This window comes from Engystomops pustulosus, chromosome 2 (assembly GCF_040894005.1).
Source record: "Engystomops pustulosus chromosome 2, aEngPut4.maternal, whole genome shotgun sequence".
NCBI classification, from domain to species: domain Eukaryota; kingdom Metazoa; phylum Chordata; class Amphibia; order Anura; family Leptodactylidae; genus Engystomops; species Engystomops pustulosus.
In genome coordinates this window covers 245,029,390-245,048,941 of record NC_092412.1, presented here as the reverse complement: position 1 = coordinate 245,048,941, position 19,552 = coordinate 245,029,390, and the positions used below count along the sequence as shown (strand labels likewise).

The following is a 19,552-nucleotide window of genomic DNA, read 5'->3' as shown; positions in this document are numbered from 1 at the left end:
GTAAGTCAGGTGTTCTTAAGTAGGGGACCACCTGTACTGCCATGTACAGAGGTGTCTTCATTGGAGAAAGGGAGGGGGGCTTCTGCGACTCTGGGCCCCTTTCTGCAGTCACAGTAAGCCCCCCCCTGCTGGCGGCCCTGATTATCAGTATTATATAGAACATATAGTAGTTGAAGGCCCTGTTACAGTTTGTTCATTTGATGCAGAACTGATCAGAGTTTCAGTAAGCCATTCTTCTCCAAAAACAGTTTCTTCCATGGTACTGCTAGAGGGTCGGCCTTAGACTGGATTCACACGAACGTATGCCCACCGGGTCGTAGTGGGTGACCCCACCCTCTCCATAGAGATGCACGGCCGTACACAAGCGGAAAGATAGAACATGTCCTATCTTTCCCTGTGCACAGAGCAGTACGGTGCCACACGTGCGGCCATTGCTGTCTATGGGGGACGTATGTACGGCCACAAGCTTGCAGCCATACATACATCCCCCATAGGGTCGTTTGAATTCGGACTCATACAGCGGGACATATCGTTGTGTAGCCAATTGACCAGTTCACAGTTGTTGCTGCAACACAACCCGTGGCAAATGGCTCTGCCTGAAATCAATGGGAGGCACATTCCTGGCTCATTTTTTGGCCAGATTTTGGGCCAAATCCACTGTGTGAATGGGAGCGAGAGTTCACATCAGAACCCAGCAGCTTCAATTACACATTCACTTTCATTATGGGGGAGATTTATCATATGTTTGTGAGGTAGAATTGTTTTAGTTGCCCATGGCAACCAATCAGAGCTTAGCTTTAATTTTATAAACAGCTGTGGGGAAATGAAAGCTGAGATCTGATTGGTCAACATGGGCAACTAGAACAGTTCTGCTCTCAGACTCTTCTGATAAATCTCCCCCTATATACCTATATATATATATATATATAGTACAGTAAAATCCTGTGCTCGTTGAGCCTCTCTGATATTGTACGTCTCTGAGTCCATGTATTTCTCCTTTCTTCTCCCAATCAAGACAAATCCCTCTTGTCACTTGATAGATTTTTAAAGAACGTCTCTTAGGATTTTTTTTTTAATGCCATAAAATATTCAAACAACATCGTCAAGTACATGGAGTAATTCATCACATATTAAAGCAAATCTTCGTTTCTCGTGGCTTGATTGAATTTAATCTCTCCGAATGTGAGAAATCCCAGTTCTGTCGCTAATCTGTGAGATATTTGCATGTGTAATTGACAATGAAGTGCGCTCGGGAATCAGTCACGACTGGCGACTCTTCATAGGACGTTCCGGATGTAATGGATCTAGATCAGACCAGTCCAGGCACTAAATACTGTACATCCTACTGATGAATAAGTGCCCCATGATACTACTAGTGTAGAAAAATTTCGGGTTTCCTATTGGGTTTACTCTGTATCACCCTACTTGTCACCTACACTGCTTGGCGAGCACTGGACACTGGATAGCAGTATTATTTTTGATGTGTATGTAACTAAAATATACAGATTGTATGGGTAGTTTTATGTCAGCGTAGCGGTATAATTTGACACCTTATAGTACTGTTAATTCTATGACATTGTAAGGCTATATTCACACGAACGTATGGGGGACGTATATACGGCCGCCGTATATATGGCCGATATACGTCCCCCATACACTTCTATGGGCGCACGGCACCCTACGGGAGCGGTACGGTGCAGCACACATGCGGCACCGTACCTTTCTGTACCCGGGAAAAAGATAGGACATGTCCTATCTTTTCCCGTAATACGGCGCCGTGCGCCATAGGTTGCTATGGAGTGGGGCGGGGGTGAGCTGCACTCACCTCCTCCTCCTCTCCCCGTACACTGCCGTTGCCCGCTACGGTACGGTACGGGCGGGCAACGGCAGTGTGAATATAGCCTTACCTGGATAATTTAGTAATTTTGAGAGATTGGAGGAGATTTATCAGAATCATCTGAGAGCAGAGTTGTTCTAGTTGTCCATGCCAACCAATCAGAGCTCAGCTTTTATTTTCCCACAGCTGTTTATAAAATGAATGCTGCGCTCTGATTGGTTTCCATGGGCAACTAAAACAGTTTGGCTCTTAGACACTGATAAATCTCCCCCCTTGTGTCAGGGGAAGCCCTCAGAGATTAATTTATACCCTATCCTGTTGGTGATAAGTGTCTGAATACTTGGGGTCCAATTGCTACCAGAGCCAACAGAGAACAGGAGATCCTATGTCAATGGAGCAGCGGTGAAAATGGGTGGACAATACTTAACGGGCATCTACCTTCAAGATGAAAGACTGTATGCAAATGAGCCCGAGAGGCTCCAGGCTCCATTAAAAACTATGGAACCTGGAGCCCCTCATTCTCATTTGCATACAGTCCTTCATCCTGGTGTTAGATGCCCTTTAATTTTTTACTATGAAACTTCCACCAGTTTCCTAAAAGTTAATGGACCCTCAGAAGCCAGACCCTCGCCGATCACTGATAAATCGAGTAACAGTAAAGCTTTATTTCTATAGCGCTATCATATTCCACAGCGCTGTACAGATCATGGGCTACATATACTGATAAGACAAGAAATAAATATTCTTAGTTAACTAGTAAAACTAAAAAAACCTAAACCCTGGATCTTTGCTTTAGTATAAATATAGGAATCTGTTTCATTTCCATTTTAGCACTTGCCGTGGTATCTTACGCCGAGGCTCTGGAGGTGAGTCATGCTTGTAATGCAAGAATTTTCTCTCTTTACACCTCCTTAGACATGTGAATTTTTCCTCGGGCTCCTTCCAAGCTGTGCAGATAGATGTATATAAATAGCGAGTGCAGAACGGATGAAATCCATTCATCTGGTGTCCTGGGGAGCTGCCCGGCCACACTCATCTCATGTCATGTCACGAGAACTAAGACCATTCTACAATACAACACAAAATCAAATTAATGTTGGGCAAAATTGCTGATTTTGCCAACTTCTGGATTTTAATATTCCTAATCATTTTGTTCTTCTGGAGATGGAAACATCCGGATCCACAGGAAAGTCCTCAATCCAAATTCAACATTTAGGTGAGCCTGGAGCAGGTTGACCAATATGGCTTCATGGACTTTCAGTTCTCCTTCATGATACAGAGTGTTGGATCACCGAAGTACCAGAAGATCCTCCATTGGGCTGATGTTCTCACCGAATACTAGACCCCAGAGGTCCAGTAGAAGACCAATTTGGAGGCTACTATGGTCTATTTTCTAGAGGTTGATACAATAATTATATCTAGTGGACTCAATAAGCCCCAATCGGTCACTGAAGCCTGATCCAGCAATGGTATTGGGTGCAGAAGCTCACAGAACATCAAACTGACCATAGACAGTCAAAAGGACTATAGGCACAGTGACTGGATCCCCAGTCTTAAAATTTAAGTGGTGTGGATTTCAAAAAGTGGCCTCATGTTTCAATAGGTCATCAATATCAGATTTGTTGAAGTCCGAAATCTAGAAACTCCACCGATTTACCTCCACCATCAAGTCTCTCCTAAAAAGGCCTAATGATCTTCAAGGTGCAGAAGCCCACAGTATCATCAATCTTACCATAGAAAGTCAAAAAGATTGTAGACACAGTGACTGGTTCCTCAGTGTGGACAGTGTTGCCTCATGTTCTAATAGGTGATCAATATCAGATTTGTTGAAGTCCATCATCCAGAAATTCCACCAATTTACCTCCATCATCAAGTAAAATAGCCTAAATATTTTCAAGGAAGCTTCATGTAAGTCGTGAAGATGTCCCCATCCCCTCCGATTGTGGAGAGAGAGTGGAGTCAACGGAGGAACCCATCTGTAGTCAAGTTTTATTTTCTGGGTGGAAGGTTTGCAAATTCACCAAACACATTTGATTTCCTAAACTATACTAAATTTCTCCATATTTTGCTCTACACATCTGATTTTCTGCTGATCCACATTTAATCTTAGGCCATGATGGAAGGAATGTAAAGCTGACCTATCGTCTCACCGAGTGGAGCGATTTATTTCTCTCTCGAGATGCTGATGGCATCTTAGTAAGTCAATGTAACTTTTAAACTATTATAACTCTGCCCTTTCCATTATCCTAAATGCATCATGATTCTGCTGAATGTATCTGTCTCTCCAATGTACTAATAGCAGACGTCCTCCTGACATGATTACACCATCCCCCGCTCTACCAGGACGCTATCATGGCTCCGCGCTGAAATCATTTTAATGGTAACATTTGTATTAATGGCTAAAAGTATAAGTGGATTTGTTTCTAGTGAAGGAAAGATTTTTATATCTCTGAAAAGAAGATTTTTTGAGACAATGTGAAAGTTACCTGGATACAAAGGTCAAGCCTGTAGATTTGTGGACACCATGGCAACTAAGATCAGCAAACCAACGGACCCCATGGGCTAGGGGTGACTAATCACCAGAAATAATAAACTGGAGCTACATATCACAGAACATTATGGACTCCCATCCCAAAAACCATGGACAAGGTGGGGGGCTCAGTACTAAACAACACAAATAATTAAAGAGCAGAACACTAAACATAATGGACTGAGAACAAAACACCACAAGACACCATGAACCTGGGATAACAAACCACTAGGTATCATGGACTGGGGACAATAGACCACAAAACACCATGGACTCGGGGTAACAGAACATGAACTTAAGAAAACAACCACTGGACAATATGGACTATGCATAACAGACCATGGACTAGATACCCCAGAAGACAAGATGGGAATAGCATCGTTTGGGAATAAAACTTCTTGTTAGTAGTTTCTGTTGATCCAGGGAGTTATTCTGACCACCATATTAGGGGTTGGGAAGAAAGTTTTCACTGCTTTGGGCCCATTGGCATCAGCCTTGCAGGGTTTTTGCCTTCATCTTCTGGATCAACGCAATATAATGTATAGGTTGGACTTGATGGACCGAAGCCTTTTTCTAACGTTTTTTTACTATGATAGTAAGATGAACTAAAAAATAACAAACCACTAGACAATATGGAATAAGGAGAGAAAACTACTATATACACTTCACAACATGGATAGGAGCCATCAGACCACCCACTTGACAAAATGGACTGGTTTGGTGATAACAGTCAAGATGGGAACTGGAGAAACCAAAACCACATCATGGAGTAAGGTAACGGACCCATAGACAACACTTGAAATGGGAACCAGTATACTAAAAATGGACTGGGAACAACAAACTAAACAACACTTGGTATAATAGTCCACTAGACTAGACTGGGGCCAAAAGACCACAAGACACCATGCAATAGGAGCAACGGACCATTATACAACATGAACTAGGCATAAAAGACCACAAGAATAGATGGAATAGGGGCAACAAACCACAGGACAAGATAAACTACAGTGAACAGACCACTATATACACTTGACAACATGGATTGTAGGCATCCAACCACACTACACTTGACAACATGGACTGGTCTGGAGATAGCAGACCATAAGACAACATGGATACTAGAGAAACCACAACGTCAGAATATCATAGACTCGGGTAACAAGCCAATAGACAACATGGGCAGAGGGAAAAAAACCAAAGAACACTACAGACTTGGCACAACAGATCACTAGACACAATGGACCCCGGCACCAGATTACAGGAAACAAGGATATAATCCAATGACAAACCAGTGGATACCATGAACAGTGACCGCCAATCACTTGGCACCATGTAGGGGGGTTAACTGGCCACTGGACACCATATATTAGCAATGAGGTCATTGTTGGGGCCGTCATGTAATATTATAACTGTAATATAATCAGATCTCGCGGCCCAGTGACACGGAGTTTACTATCTGATTGAAATGTGACATAATGGCATTTTAATGAGCCGGCTTGTCACGCCGTGTTAGGTAAATGTGTTGCCCCTGGCTAGATGGAGTGTAAGCGAGCTGTGATATGATAATATACATTGATCCGCGTAGCTTCCATTGTCTCCTGAATATGGCATAATTGTGTTACACAATGACTCACCGTGGCCCTACATACCGAAGCAGAAAGACACCTACTGTATGTCCTATCACAGTCTTCATTGTACAGACTCTCTAGCGAATCCTTTAAGACTCTTATCTACTGTTTAGGGGATTAATGTCTGATCACTAGGGGTCCTAGTGCTGGGAACCTCAACAATCATAAAAAGAAGAGCAACAACCCCCACCGGGGCCTGACCTTTTAGGGCTTTGAGACAGCTGGATTCCCCAGGTACCAGAATAGCTGGCCTAGAACTCGTCTGGGTCCCTCGGTAGAGGTGGAATAGTCCTCGTCCACACCGGGCAGGTCTTCGACAGGTGGTTTGCAAGAAAAGGAGGTGATGAATGGAAACAGTTGTCCCTAGGTATACGTATGTGAGGATCCCTGGGTAGATGGTAGAGGGGAGACCCGTAATGGTATATGGCTATTCCAGAACATTGGTCCCAGGCGGCTGGTTGGATATATCTGGCACAGGGTGCTCACAGCCTGGTTTATGTAGCTTCAGACTGGAGAGGTTGTAGACTGCTTTGGCAGCTGGGTTTAGGCAGGCCTTATTAGAAGTCAGGGCTGCTGCAGGAGGCCTGGTATATCTGTGGGCCGTGTGTCTGAGACAGTAGGTCCCAGACACATCTGCATCTCATGAAGAACAGGAAAGAAGAACCTAGAACTAGCCACAAGGGTTTTTATGAACTTCCCTTGGGAGGTGCCCAGTTTCTTATCCAACCAGGACCTTTGTTACAATATAAGATTAACAATTAGAAAACATTCTCTGATTGCTCAGGGTGCGCAGTGATTACGTTACATCACATTGGGGCAGATTTACTTACCCGGTCCGTTCGTGATCCAGCGGCGCGTTCTCTGCGCTGGATGCGGGTCCGGCCGGGATTCACTAAGGTAGTTCCTCCGCCGTCCACCAGGTGGCGCTGCTGCGCTGAAGTTCCCCAGAGGCGCGCTGGAATGCCCTGAAATTCACCGGCCTATACCTGGTGAAGGTAAGTGTAATTTTCGCGACACATTTTTTTTCTTAAATGCGGCGGTTTTTCCGAATCCGTCGGGTTTTCGTTCGGCCACGCCCCCCGATTTCCGTCGCGTGCATGCCAGCGCCGATGCGCCACAATCCGATCGCGTGCGCCAAAATCCCGGGGCAATTCAGGGAGAATCGGCGCAAATATTCGGGTAAAACGCGAATCGGGCCCTTAGTAAATGACCCCCATTATCTTCAACCCTTTCAACATGGATGTGTCCCCTCTCGACATTTTTTGTTTTACCTGCACTGTTCTGTTCCTTTTATGCCTTCTGGGCAGCACGGTGGCTTAGTGGTTAGCATTACAGCCTTGCAGTGCTGGGGACCTAGTTTCATGTCCCAGGGTCAACATCTGCATACAGTTTGTATGTTCTCTCTGTGTTTGTGTGGCTTTCCTCCAAATCCTCTTGTTTCCTCCCACACTCCAAAACATACTGGTAGGTTGATTAGAGAATTATTATGATTATTATTCTAGCGAACTGGGTGTTACCATTTCCTCTAGACAAAGGGGTGTGTCCTTTTTTTTTACAATCTGACACCGGCAGCTCTAATTGGACCATTCAGATTGTGGACGGACCCTCTCTGGTAACACTTGATTGAAGGAATTATGTAAGAACAGAACAACGTAGAGCATTTTAAGGAAAAATGCTCAAAAATCAGTAAATTATGACAAAAATGGTGACAGATCCTCAAAAATAAGAATTTTAACACAGGATATAAGAAAGCAATATCAAATTGATGCGTTTGTGATGAATTTTACCTTTATGATACATAAATGCTATACATACTAAACTGATGACTGCCCCACCCCTTTGGATATTAGTCCAGAGCTCGGCCTATCCCTGGATACTGGGCTCCGTCCTGTATTCCACCATTAATATCAGTCTATGTGGCTCAGGAACCAGTTGTGATGTCTGTAATGACCCGACTCCTCCGTGATAAGGACAGGGACCTATAGAGAAGCCGCTCTCGGGGGACTCCGCCACATAAAAGACAAGCGCTAATAGGATCCTGGGGGGCACTTACACTTCATTAGATGGATTCTCCGCTCCAGTCGCTGAGGTTATCTGCAGCTTCCAGCTCTCCGCTGTGAACCATTAACCCACTCATATCAATATGGAGCACGACGGAGGAATATCATTAAGACCCTCACTAAATATATATACAGCACACACAGCACAAAGGGAAGGATATCAGGTCTGACCCATCCATTATCGCCTTATTGATTACTCGTCACCTGCGGACACTAAGACCCCTCGCATCACGCCACTGATTGTGAATTTCAAAGAATTTATTGGTCTATTGTGTTTTTTTTGTTTGCCTTTAATTTTGTACATTAATTTTGGTTGTTGAACGGAAGCTTTGATCATGTCAGGTAGCTGTGTAACCACAGCTTTGTGTATGTTGTAAATTCTAGAATTCCTGCCCCACTTGGTGCAGTACCGGTGTGTCCTCACACTGCTGTGCTCTTAAGTCTCTGCACAAAACGGCTCTACAGCTCCTCCCTCTGTTCTGAGTGACTGATGTAATATTGGTGATGTAGTGGATGGAGAGCTGTGGAGCTGCTCAGGGCACATGCGCCTTTGCCAGTCATGGATTGTCAGAGGGGTTTAGTGCCACCTCACCGTAGCCACTGGCGTCATCTCTCTGCCCACCACATTGCTGTCCCTAGTCCTTGCTTGTGTATTATACTGGTTCTTTAACTCTGCCCTGCACCTTTGGGTTATATAAGGAAGCTTCACCCATGGTAAGGTGCCTGAGCAAAGGTTATTCTCTAATCAGTGTTGTTTCCTGAGCCTGATGAAGTTTTTGGATCTGGCTCTATACCACCTGTCCAGATCGCATGTCCCCGGACTGCCCTGACCTCGGATTGTATAGTGACCACTTCTTCATTTGTCCATTGGTGGCGTACTTTGGCATCTTTTGACTAACTACCTAAAACAGCACTACTTTGTTGTTTCAGCAATATGGTGGCCGAGGTATGTCATGATATTTGCTGTTGAAAAAAATAGAAAACTACATAAAAAGGATCTTGAAGGTCACATTCGGCTCCTGGATCTATTGCCTTTTGGTACTTATTATACCTATTCGTATACATAAATGGCTAGAAGTTTTCAATAACGATCGGCCAGAGATAAACTGTTTACAGTGAGACTCCCAACGATCAAATTTAATCTGAAGGCGAACCGGACAGGAAGTGTTCAATATTCCCACAGTGCCACCACAGGGGAAATCAAGTATTACAAGCATCTCAAAGAAATCAATAGGCTGTCTATGTAATTCACGGAAATGCCAGGTCCTCCAGAGAAACACTCACTGTAGAAAATCTTTGCCCTGGCTGACACGTGATGGTTTTTAAGGAAAGCCTTATTTTTAACCACACAGAAGTATCCTCTTAAGGACGCAGGTGTTTTTCACAGAATTTTTGAGAAATAGCTGTATTCTTTTTTTTAAAAAACAAACCTTGTATACAAATTTTTGATCACTTTTTTCCCCCTTGTTTTAAAAGGTGAAACAATTCAGGTATTGTCCACTTTTCATCCTACACCAACCCCACAACTAGGGAACGACCTACCTGCTATAACATGAAGTTAATGAGGTTTTTCCTTACTTTCTAATCCAAGCCTCTTACTGTATTTGACTAAGGATTTCCTAAGAGGGTATTTAAATATCAGTTTTCTAAGACAGACTTGCCCTTTATGGGTTGAGAAAATGGATTATTTTAAGAATAAATTGCATGTGAAGTCTTCCATCCCCTTCACCGCTACCTGAGGTTGGCAGCTTCAGTTTTGTCAGCAATTATGGTCAACTTTGGCACGGTTAGGCCTATATAGGCTCTTAATGGTCCCGTAGTCCCATCTGATTGGTCCAATACAATAGATTTGCATTGGGACCCAAGAGCTTCAGGTACCTTTAAAAAATCCAACTTGTAGGACATAATCTTAAGAAAGTTGAATGTTCCGGTGACCTTACCTGTACTATCCTCGTACACCACAGTCACTGTCTTCCAGCTGTAATGTAATACCAAGTCCAGCACCGCTCGGCTTATGGCAGCATAGTCCGGGTGGAGATTAATGAAATATGTGTCCTTGTTATCCACTGAGGGGTGTTTCCATCGTGTTTGGATGTGAGGAACCTCCAGAGCATTGCAGATAGACTGGACCGCGCTGACTGAGGAGCTATGAGATGGTCCAAACAATGCCGCTACACCAAGAGCAAGCTGGTCACAAGCTGTAGAAGAGATATGATAAGACATGGGTAAGAGAGTAATCCATATTCATCCATAAATAGTGCTCATGTGTCCCTCTCCTCAAGCTTTAAGTTTTGATCACAGCTACTTCTGTTGGAAGATGTTTGGCCAGTGATGGACCTTAGCTCCATACATGACATGGCCATGTTTGGAGCTAAGGACTATCTTAGCATCTTCATTTTGAAAAGACAAATTCTGCAGAACCTCAAAAATGTATGTGTCATCAGGTAAATCTGTAATATTTGGACTCCCCCCAGAGTACAATAAACAGGATCCTGGAACAATTATTGTAAAACAATAATGAATTGTATTTGGAGTTTCCGGTAGACCCCACAGTAAGAGGTCAATATTCTCACCTCTCCGGGAAGCTTCAAAGCTATCAAAGAGGTTGATTCTCTGGATGTCATAGGTCAACGTGGTGTTGGGCATCAGGGTCCGGTTCCTGTTAATATTGGTCACAGCAAATTTGAAGGCTAATTCTTCCACATTAACCGGCTCATTTTCCTGTGTCTCGAAAATCCCTCCTGTAAACAAGACAAAAAAAGAAAAATTCTAAGAGCTGTCAAGTTACCTACAAAACTAGCAGAGCTACTATACAATGACATCAACTATAATGGGGCCATGGAGCACTTTAATTGGGTACTTTACTTTCACTATTGTAAGTCAGGCATAGACAGATAGATCGATAGATAGATAGATAGACAGACAGATGGATAGATAGTGTCAGGACTCAGTCTCAGTGAACCCCCTGGACAACCGCGGGAGACACTAAGTGGAATCTAAGTGGCACCCGGTCTTCACCAGAGCCCGCCGTACAGATTTGGAATACCGCCTCGGAGTCTGGAACAGGCAAATAGTCAGGGTTTGGTGGCGATGGAGCGAAGTCAGAGGTGAGGTCCGGGGTCACAACTGGAGATCAAGGCAGAACAGGAACAGGAACAGTCGCAAGGGAAGCTTTCTCCAAGGCTGTGAGCTCAAAGATCAGGCGGGGGTTCATGGGAGCAGCCGGCCTTTATGGGAAACCAGTAAGTGGCCAGCGCCAATCACCGATGCACTGGCCCTTTAAATCTACAAGAGCTGGTGCGTGTGCCTTAGGTACGAGGACGCGAGCGCCGCCGGGAGGAGACAGCAGGAGCATGGAGAGGTAAGTGCGAGCTGGGGGTCGCGCTGCCACAGAGAGGGGCATGGGTGTGCCTGCGATCCAAGACGTGGATCGCAGGGACACCCATGACAGATAGATAGGTAGAATGATGTGTGATGTGTTCTTCACCGAATTTAAAGTTCCCATTATTAACTCCTAATATCTGGACATAATATCATAGATTTAAAGGAGAGGTTTGAAAGAGAGCCAACAACTTTCGGTTAAACTTTTTATGTTTTCTGCAGCCGCCACTAGGGGGAGCTTTAGAGCTTGGTGCATCCCATCACATGCTTCTTACTTCCCATAGTGGTCAATGCAGAAAAATAGAACTTCATGTTACGAAGGAGACTGGAGACTTTGTTTTCCCCAAAAATTGGAGTTCCTATCACTTAAAAGATGTGTTATGAAAACTACTGTGTACTCTGTAGAGGGTTAATGATCCCAAGATCTCCAGGTATCGCAGTGATATTGTATCCTCATCACGTTTCTATACTCCGTCCTCTCCGCTCCACATCCGACCTGTCAGCGCACTCCATCCCCTCCACCAGGATTTCCTATATCCCGGCCCCCGGTGACTTTGCTTCACTAAATTGATTAAGAATTTCCCTCCTCCTCCTGCGAGTCTCTGGTGTATCGGCCGCTGCCGGCTCCCAGTATGATGTAAATACATTGTGAGGGGGAAAATCGCTTTTCTATGGTGAGCGGATCCAGACTACAGCGCAAACACCCGGGTTCTGCTGATACAGAACATTTATATATAGAAACAAAGAAAAATAAAGTCTATTGGCTACTCCATGGGGTGAACTCTAGAGACTGACATAAGCCTCAGAATGTCTGGGACTGTCTATTACCTGAGGGGAGACTGCGGTGGAGGATTTACTACAGCAAAACTGACTATAAATGGAAGCCAAATGGATGAGAAGGATGAGAAAAACTTGTCAAAAAAAGGTGTAAATAATAATCATTAAAATATACAGAGATATATACAAAATCTATAAAAATACAGAGCTCTGAATCTACTGCTTAGCCCCTGTGACATGAACATTGGCTGCACATAGATATCGCTTGCTCCAGAGCTGCACTCACTATTCTGATACTGCTGCAGTCACTTTACATACATGACATTACTTATCCTGTACTGATCCTGAGTTACATCCTGTATTATACCCCAGAGCTGCACTCACTATTCTGCTGCTGATGCAGTCACTGTGTACATACATGACATTGCTTATCCTGTACTGATCCTGAGTTACATCCTGTATTATACTCCAGAGCTGCACTCACTATTCTGCTGCTGGTGCAGTCACTGTGTACATACATGACATTACTTATCCTGTGTCACGGGCACCCCCGCGATCCATACCACGGATCGCGGGTGCACCCGTGCCTCCGTTGCGGGCACCCCCGCGATCCATATCGCGGATCGCGGGTGCACCCGTGCCTCCCTCCGCTGCCCCGGCCCCGCTCCGGTGCACTCACCTCTCCTGGCTCCCGCTCCCGTCCGGACTAGGTCTCGCGCGCGGCCCCGCTCCCTAGGGCGTGCGCGCTGCACTGTCTCAAGATTTAAAGGGCCAGCGCACAGGTGATTAGTATTGGTCATTTCCTGTTTTGTATATAACCCTTTGTTTCCCATCATTCCCTGCCGGATCTTTGTGCCTCTTAGCCTTAGAGAAAGCTTCCTAGCGAGTATTGCTGTGTTCCTGCGTATTCCTGTGTTCCTGCGTATTCCTGTATTCCTGTGTGTTCCCGTTCCTTTGTCCTGTGTTGCCGTGTTGCCTGTGTTCCCGTTCCCTCCTGCCTGGACCTCCTGTTGCTGACCCCGGACTTGAACCTGACGTTGCATCTCTGCCGCCTGCCCTGACCCTGTGCCTGGACCCGACTACGAGTTTGTCATCCGCTAAGGTACCTCGACCTCGGCTGCCACCGTGGGCTAGTCACACCTGGGAACGTCCTAGTGGTATCCTGCCGCAGCAAGTCCAACCCGCTTTGCGGCGGGCTCTGGTGAAAACCAGGTGCCGCTAGGCTCCGGTTCCGGGTGTTGGCTAGTTACATCTCCCGCGGTGGTCCAGAGGATCCACTGATCCTAACAGTAAGATCCGGCCATGGATCCCGCCGAGGCTCCTTCTCCCAGTCAGCCTGATCTAGCCACCATTGTGATCCACCAGTCCCGGCAGATTGCAGCACAGCGGAATCAGCTAGAGCAAGTCACCGCCATGCTCCAACAACTACTTGCTACCCAACATCAGCAACAGTCTCCTGAAGCGGCCGCTGCGACCCCTGCTACCCCGGCTTATCTTCCTGCTGCTGAACCCAGGCTACGCCTCTCTTTGCCCGGCAAGTTTGATGGAGATCCAAAGATGTGCAGGGGCTTCATAACCCAGTGCTCCTTGCACATAGAACTTATGCCGTCGCAATTTGCCACAGAGCGGTCCAAGGTGGCATTTGTCCTCAGCCTTCTTTCCGGGAGTTCCGGTCAGTCTTCGAGGAACCAGCACGAGCCTCCTCTGCGGAGTCTGCATTGTTGAACTTGCGTCAGGGCAACTCATCGGTGGGAGAGTACACAGTTCAATTCCGCACCCTGGCTTCTGAACTTGCGTGGAACGATGCGGCCCTCATCGCTACATTTAAGAAAGGGCTCTCTGCGCAGGTCAAGGACGCACTGGCAGCTCGGGATCTTCCATCTACTCTGAGTGACCTCATCACCTTGGCCACTCGAATTGATGTTCGGTTTAAGGAGCGAGCTGAGGAACTACGCTCCGAGTATCCCCAAGGCCGTGTTAGACGCATTTCTCGCCTGGCGCCAGTCTTCCAAAGGCCGCTCCAGGGCCCGCCTGAATCTTCTGCTGAGGAACCCATGCAGGTTGACCGAACCCGGCTCACTCTACAAGAGCGTTCAAGACGCCGACAGGAGAACCTCTGTCTGTACTGTGCCAGCCCAGAGCATTTCATCGGTTCCTGTCCTGTCCGTCCTCAACGTCCGGGAAACGCCAGCACCTAGGCTTCTTGGGAGAAGCGTCCCTAGGTGTAAGCACAGCTTCTCCACGTCTGACTCTTCCCGTGCTCCTCAGCGTTGGCACGGTACCCAGATCCAGGTTACTGCCTTCCTGGACTCAGGCTCTACAGCGAACTTCGTGGATGCAGCCTTGGTCTCTCGGCATCACTTCCCGGTGGTTCGTCTCGAGAAGCCATTGTCTTTTGCCTCGGTCAATGGTCAGATTCTCTCCGTGCCCATCTGGTTTCGCACGGAGCCCCTGCTTCTGCAAGTTGGTGCCCTACATCAAGAGAGACTTTCTTTTTTTGTGCTGCCCCAGAGCACATCTGCTCTACTGCTGGGTCTCCTCTGGTTGCAGCTTCATGCCCCTGTACTGGACTGGTCCTCCGGGCATATCCTCCGTTGGGGACCGAACTGTGCTTCACGTTGTATGCAGATTCCCCGTCCGCTACCTGTGAGGACTTCAACTCTGGCTCCCAAGTCTCTGGAGGGTTTGCCAGCTTGTTATCGGGACTTTTCGGATGTTTTCTCCAAGAAGCAGGCGGAGATTCTACCACCACATCGTCCCTATGATTGCCCTGTGCATCTTCTTCCTGGCGCCACTCCTCCCAGAGGTCGTGTCTATCCTCTTTCTGTACCTGAGTCTCTAGCCATGTCCGACTACATCAAGGAGAATCTGCAGAGGGGTTTTATACGCAAGTCCTCCTCTCCGGCTGGCGCAGGTTTCTTCTTTGTTACCAAGAAGGACGGCTCCCTACGTCCCTGTATAGACTATCGTGGGCTGAATAAGATCACGGTAAAAAAACGTTACCCCCTGCCGTTGATTACAGAACTCTTTGATCGCCTACGTGGTTCCAAGGTGTTCTCCAAGCTGGACCTCCGTGGTGCTTACAATCTCATCCGGATCCGCGAAGGTGATGAGTGGAAGACGGCGTTTAACACCCGTGACGGGCACTTTGAGTATCTAGTGATGCCCTTTGGACTGTGTAATGCCCCTGCTGTTTTTCAGGAGTTTGTGAACGACATTTTTCGGGACCTTCTTTATACTTGTGTCGTGGTCTACCTCGATGACATCTTGGTGTACTCTCCAGACCTTGAGTCCCACCAGGCACACGTACGACAAGTTCTACGTCGACTTCGTGCCAATCACCTCTATGCCAAGTTAGAAAAATGCCTGTTTCACCAGCACTGCCTTCCCTTCCTCGGTTACATAATTTCCGACAGAGGCCTCCAGATGGACCCCGCAAAGCTGTCTGCAGTTCTTCAGTGGCCACGTCCAGAGGGTCTCCGAGCCATACAGAGGTTCCTGGGGTTTGTGAACTATTACCGTCAGTTTATTCCCCATTTCTCCACTCTGGTGTCCCCCATTGTGGCGCTCACCAAGAAGGGTGCCAATCCACGTGCCTGGTCTCCAGCTGCTGAAATGGCCTTCTCCAAGTTAAAGTCTGCTTTCTCCTCAGCTCCCGTATTCTCTAGGCCAGATACAGACAAACCCTTTCTTCTGGAGGTGGACGCATCCTCCATAGGAGCTGGAGCGGTGCTCACTCAGAAAGGGCCCAAGGGCCGAACTTTGACTTGCGGTTTCTTTTCCAAGACTTTTTCCCCAGCTGAGAGAAATTATTCCATTGGAGACAGAGAATTATTAGCCATCAAACTTGCTCTTGAAGAATGGCGGTATCTTCTGGAGGGAGCTGTGTTTGTGTGTACACTGACCACAAGAATCTTCTGTACCTCCAGAGAGCCCAGCGCCTGAATCCCAGGCAAGCCCGGTGGTCTTTGTTCTTCTCCCGCTTTGACTTGCTGATTCATTTTCGTCCGGCAGACAAGAATGTCAAGGCTGATGCTCTGTCCCGTTCGTCAGATGTTGTTGGAGATGAACCAGTTCCTCGGCACATAATTTCTCCTGATCAGCTTGTTGTTGCAGCTCCGGTGGACCTTCGGCAGCAGCCTCCTGGCAAGACGTATGTTAGACCTGCTCTCAGGAAGAGGATTCTGTCTTGGGGACATTCTTCTCGTCTGGCTGGGCACCCTGGGGTGCAACGCTCCTTGGCCCTCATCTCCCGCTATTACTGGTGGCCAGACCTGGTCAAAGATGTTCGGGAGTTTGTTGGATCCTGCTCCTCCTGTGCCCGCAATAAAGCCTCTCGTCTCAAACCGGCTAGACTGTTACTCCCGTTGCCGATACCCAGTCGCCCGTGGTCTCACGTGGCAATGGACTTTGTTACTGATCTGCCTGTCTCCTCGGGCAATACTGTCATCTGGGTGGTGACAGACCGGTTCTCCAAAATGTCCCATTTTGTTCCCCTTCCAGGTCTTCCGTCTTCACCACAGCTTGCCAGTTTGTTCTTCAAACATATCTTCCGTCTGCATGGCCTTCCGCTTCACATTGTGTCCGATCGAGGAGTCCAGTTTGTCTCTAAATTCTGGCGTTCTTTATGTAACCAACTACAGGTCATCCTTGACTTTTCTTCTGCTTACCACCCTCAGTCGAATGGTCAAGTAGAGAGGGTGAACCAGACTTTGGGCTGCTACTTGCGCCACTTTGTCTCAGCCCGTCAAGACAATTGGACTGACCTTCTACCTTGGGCTGAGTTCTCTTACAATTCTCTGGACTCGGGATCTACTGGTTCGGCTCCGTTCTTCGTGGTCTATGGACGTATTCCTCGCCCACCTCTCCCGCTGTCTACCCCCTCTGTTGTCCCTGCGGTGGAGGATCTGGTGCAGGATCTCAAGGCTGTTTGGGACCAGACCCGCCAGTCCCTTCTACGAGCTTCAGACCGTACCAAGACCCAGGCTGATAAAAGACGTCGAGCTCCTCCTGTCTTCTCTCCTGGTGACAAAGTATGGCTATCCTCCAGATACGTCCGGCTTAAGATACCCAGCTATAAACTTGGGCCCCGGTTCCTTGGCCCCTTTGAGGTAATCAAGCGCATTAATCAAGTGGCATACAAGCTCCGCCTTCCTCCATCTATGCGCATCCCGAACTCCTTTCATGTATCCCTCCTGAAGCCAGTCGTCTTGAACCGCTTCACCCAGCAATCCCCTCCTCCGGCTCCTGAGGCTGATTCTCCAGATGTATATGAAGTCAAGGAGGTTCTGGACATGAAGTTCGTAAGGGGTAAGCGGTTCTTCCTTGTAGATTGGAAGGGGTTCGGGCCTGAGGAGAGATCCTGGGAGCCTGAAGAGAATATTTTTGATCGGACTCTCCTCCAGAGGTTTCTTGGGACCAAGAAGAAGAGGGGGAGGCCGAAGGGGGGGTACTGTCGCGGGTGCACCCGTGCCTCCCTCCGCTGCCCCGGCCCCGCTCCGGTGCACTCACCTCTCCTGGCTCCCGCTCCCGTCCGGACTAGGTCTCGCGCGCGGCCTCGCTCCCTAGGGCGCGCGCGCTGCACTGTCTCAAGATTTAAAGGGCCAGCGCACAGGTGATTAGTATTGGTCATTTCCTGTTTTGTATATAACCCTTTGTTTCCCATCATTCCCTGCCGGATCTTTGTGCCTCTTAGCCTTAGAGAAAGCTTCCTAGCGAGTATTGCTGTGTTCCTGCGTATTCCTGTGTTCCTGCGTATTCCTGTATTCCTGTGTCTTCCCGTTCCTGTGTCCTGTGTTGCCGTGTTGCCTGTGTTCCCGTTCCCTCCTGCCTGGACCTCCTGTTGCTGACCCCGGACTTGAACCTGACGTTGCATCTCTGCCGCCTGCCCTGACCCTGTGCCTGGACCCGACTACGAGTTTGTCATCCGCTAAGGTAACTGATCCTGAGTTACATCCTGTATTATACCCCAGAGCTGCACTCACTATTCTGCTGGTGCAGTCACTGTGTACATACATGACATTACTTATCCTGTACTGATCCTGAGTTACATCCTGTATTATACTCCAGAGCTGCACTCACTATTCTGCTGCTGGTGCAGTCACTGTGTACATACATGACATTACTTATCCTGTACTGATCCTGAGTTACATCCAGTATTATACCCCAGAGCTGCACTCACTATTCTGCTGGTGCAGTCACTGTGTACATACATGACATTACTTATCCTGTACTGATCCCGAGTTACATCCTGTATTATACCCCAGAGCTGTACTCACTATTCTGCTGGTGCAGTCACTGTGTACATACATGACATTACTTATCCTGTCCTGATCCTGAGTTACATCCTGTATTATACCCCAGAGCTGCACTCACTATTCTGCTGCTGGTGCAGTCACTGTGTACATACATGACATTACTTATCCTGTACTGATCCTGAGTTACATCCTGTATTATACCCCAGAGCTACACTCACTATTCTGCTGCTGGTGCAGTCACTGTGTACATACATGACATTACTTACCCTGTACTGATCCTGAGTTACATCCTGTATTATACTCCAGAGCTGCACTCACTATTCTGCTAGAGGAGTCACTGTGTACATACATGACATTTTTTAGCCTCTTGAATATGCTGTGTATTGCTATACCTCAGGCTGTGAGAGGGGAGGAGGAGTGCTGGAATAAATATATCCAGTGAAAGTAAAAGTCCTTCACACCCAGTGATCTGCCCACATAGCACAGTTATAGAGAGCAGGGGAACATACACAGAATTACCCTAAATTTTAAGATAATAGATGTTCTCCACAAATGTAAATGAGCTCATCTTCAGGTGTGAGGTTCTTTTTGTCACAGTTCCACATTGAGTCATATGTAATAACTAGATCTTTGTGAATTGCGCTCGCGCTGTTCTGCCTGTGACTCAGAATATTTCCTAAATGTAACAGCTCCTTCCATTGACAAAAATATATGGTATTTGGAAAGAGAGGACGAGCTGATCTGCATGCACGCTGCGTCCGGGGAACGCCAGCGGGAAATCAATACTTTACAAAGTAGCACAATTCTGAGTAAAATGATGCAGGGAATATACTATATAATATAGAGCCATCACTCAGGGGCGGGAGACTATAATAATAGACCCTAGTGCTGTATATTAAGGGAATGCCACCCCCTCAGCCATATTACTCAATGAGGGAGGGAGCAGGATGAAGAAATGCACTCCTGCTCTTATTATATCACATCGACGTGTAGCGTATGTTAGCACATTGCAGATTTTGATCCCAGTTCAACAATAGTAAAAAGGTAGATAAATCATGACTAGACTCTAGTCACATCCAGAG

The 19,552-nt window shown here is 47.0% G+C and overlaps 1 protein-coding gene across 7 annotated transcripts in view; it reads right to left on the bottom strand.

Annotated features, from left to right (window-relative positions):
* The window catches only part of GRIK1 (glutamate ionotropic receptor kainate type subunit 1), a 228,557-nt gene that overhangs the window by 125,311 nt on the left and 83,694 nt on the right, over positions 1–19,552 (bottom strand). For all 7 annotated transcript variants that reach the window (XR_011853384.1, XM_072138648.1, XM_072138650.1 and 4 more), the window contains exons 2-3: positions 10,629–10,796; positions 9,996–10,253 (exon numbers count right to left, since the gene is read on the bottom strand). Coding sequence is in view for 6 of the 7 variants with exons in the window: in XM_072138648.1 (XP_071994749.1) it covers positions 9,996–10,253; positions 10,629–10,796 (426 nt within the window). In the remaining variant the exon portion in view is untranslated. The remainder of the gene's footprint in view (positions 1–9,995; positions 10,254–10,628; positions 10,797–19,552) is intronic.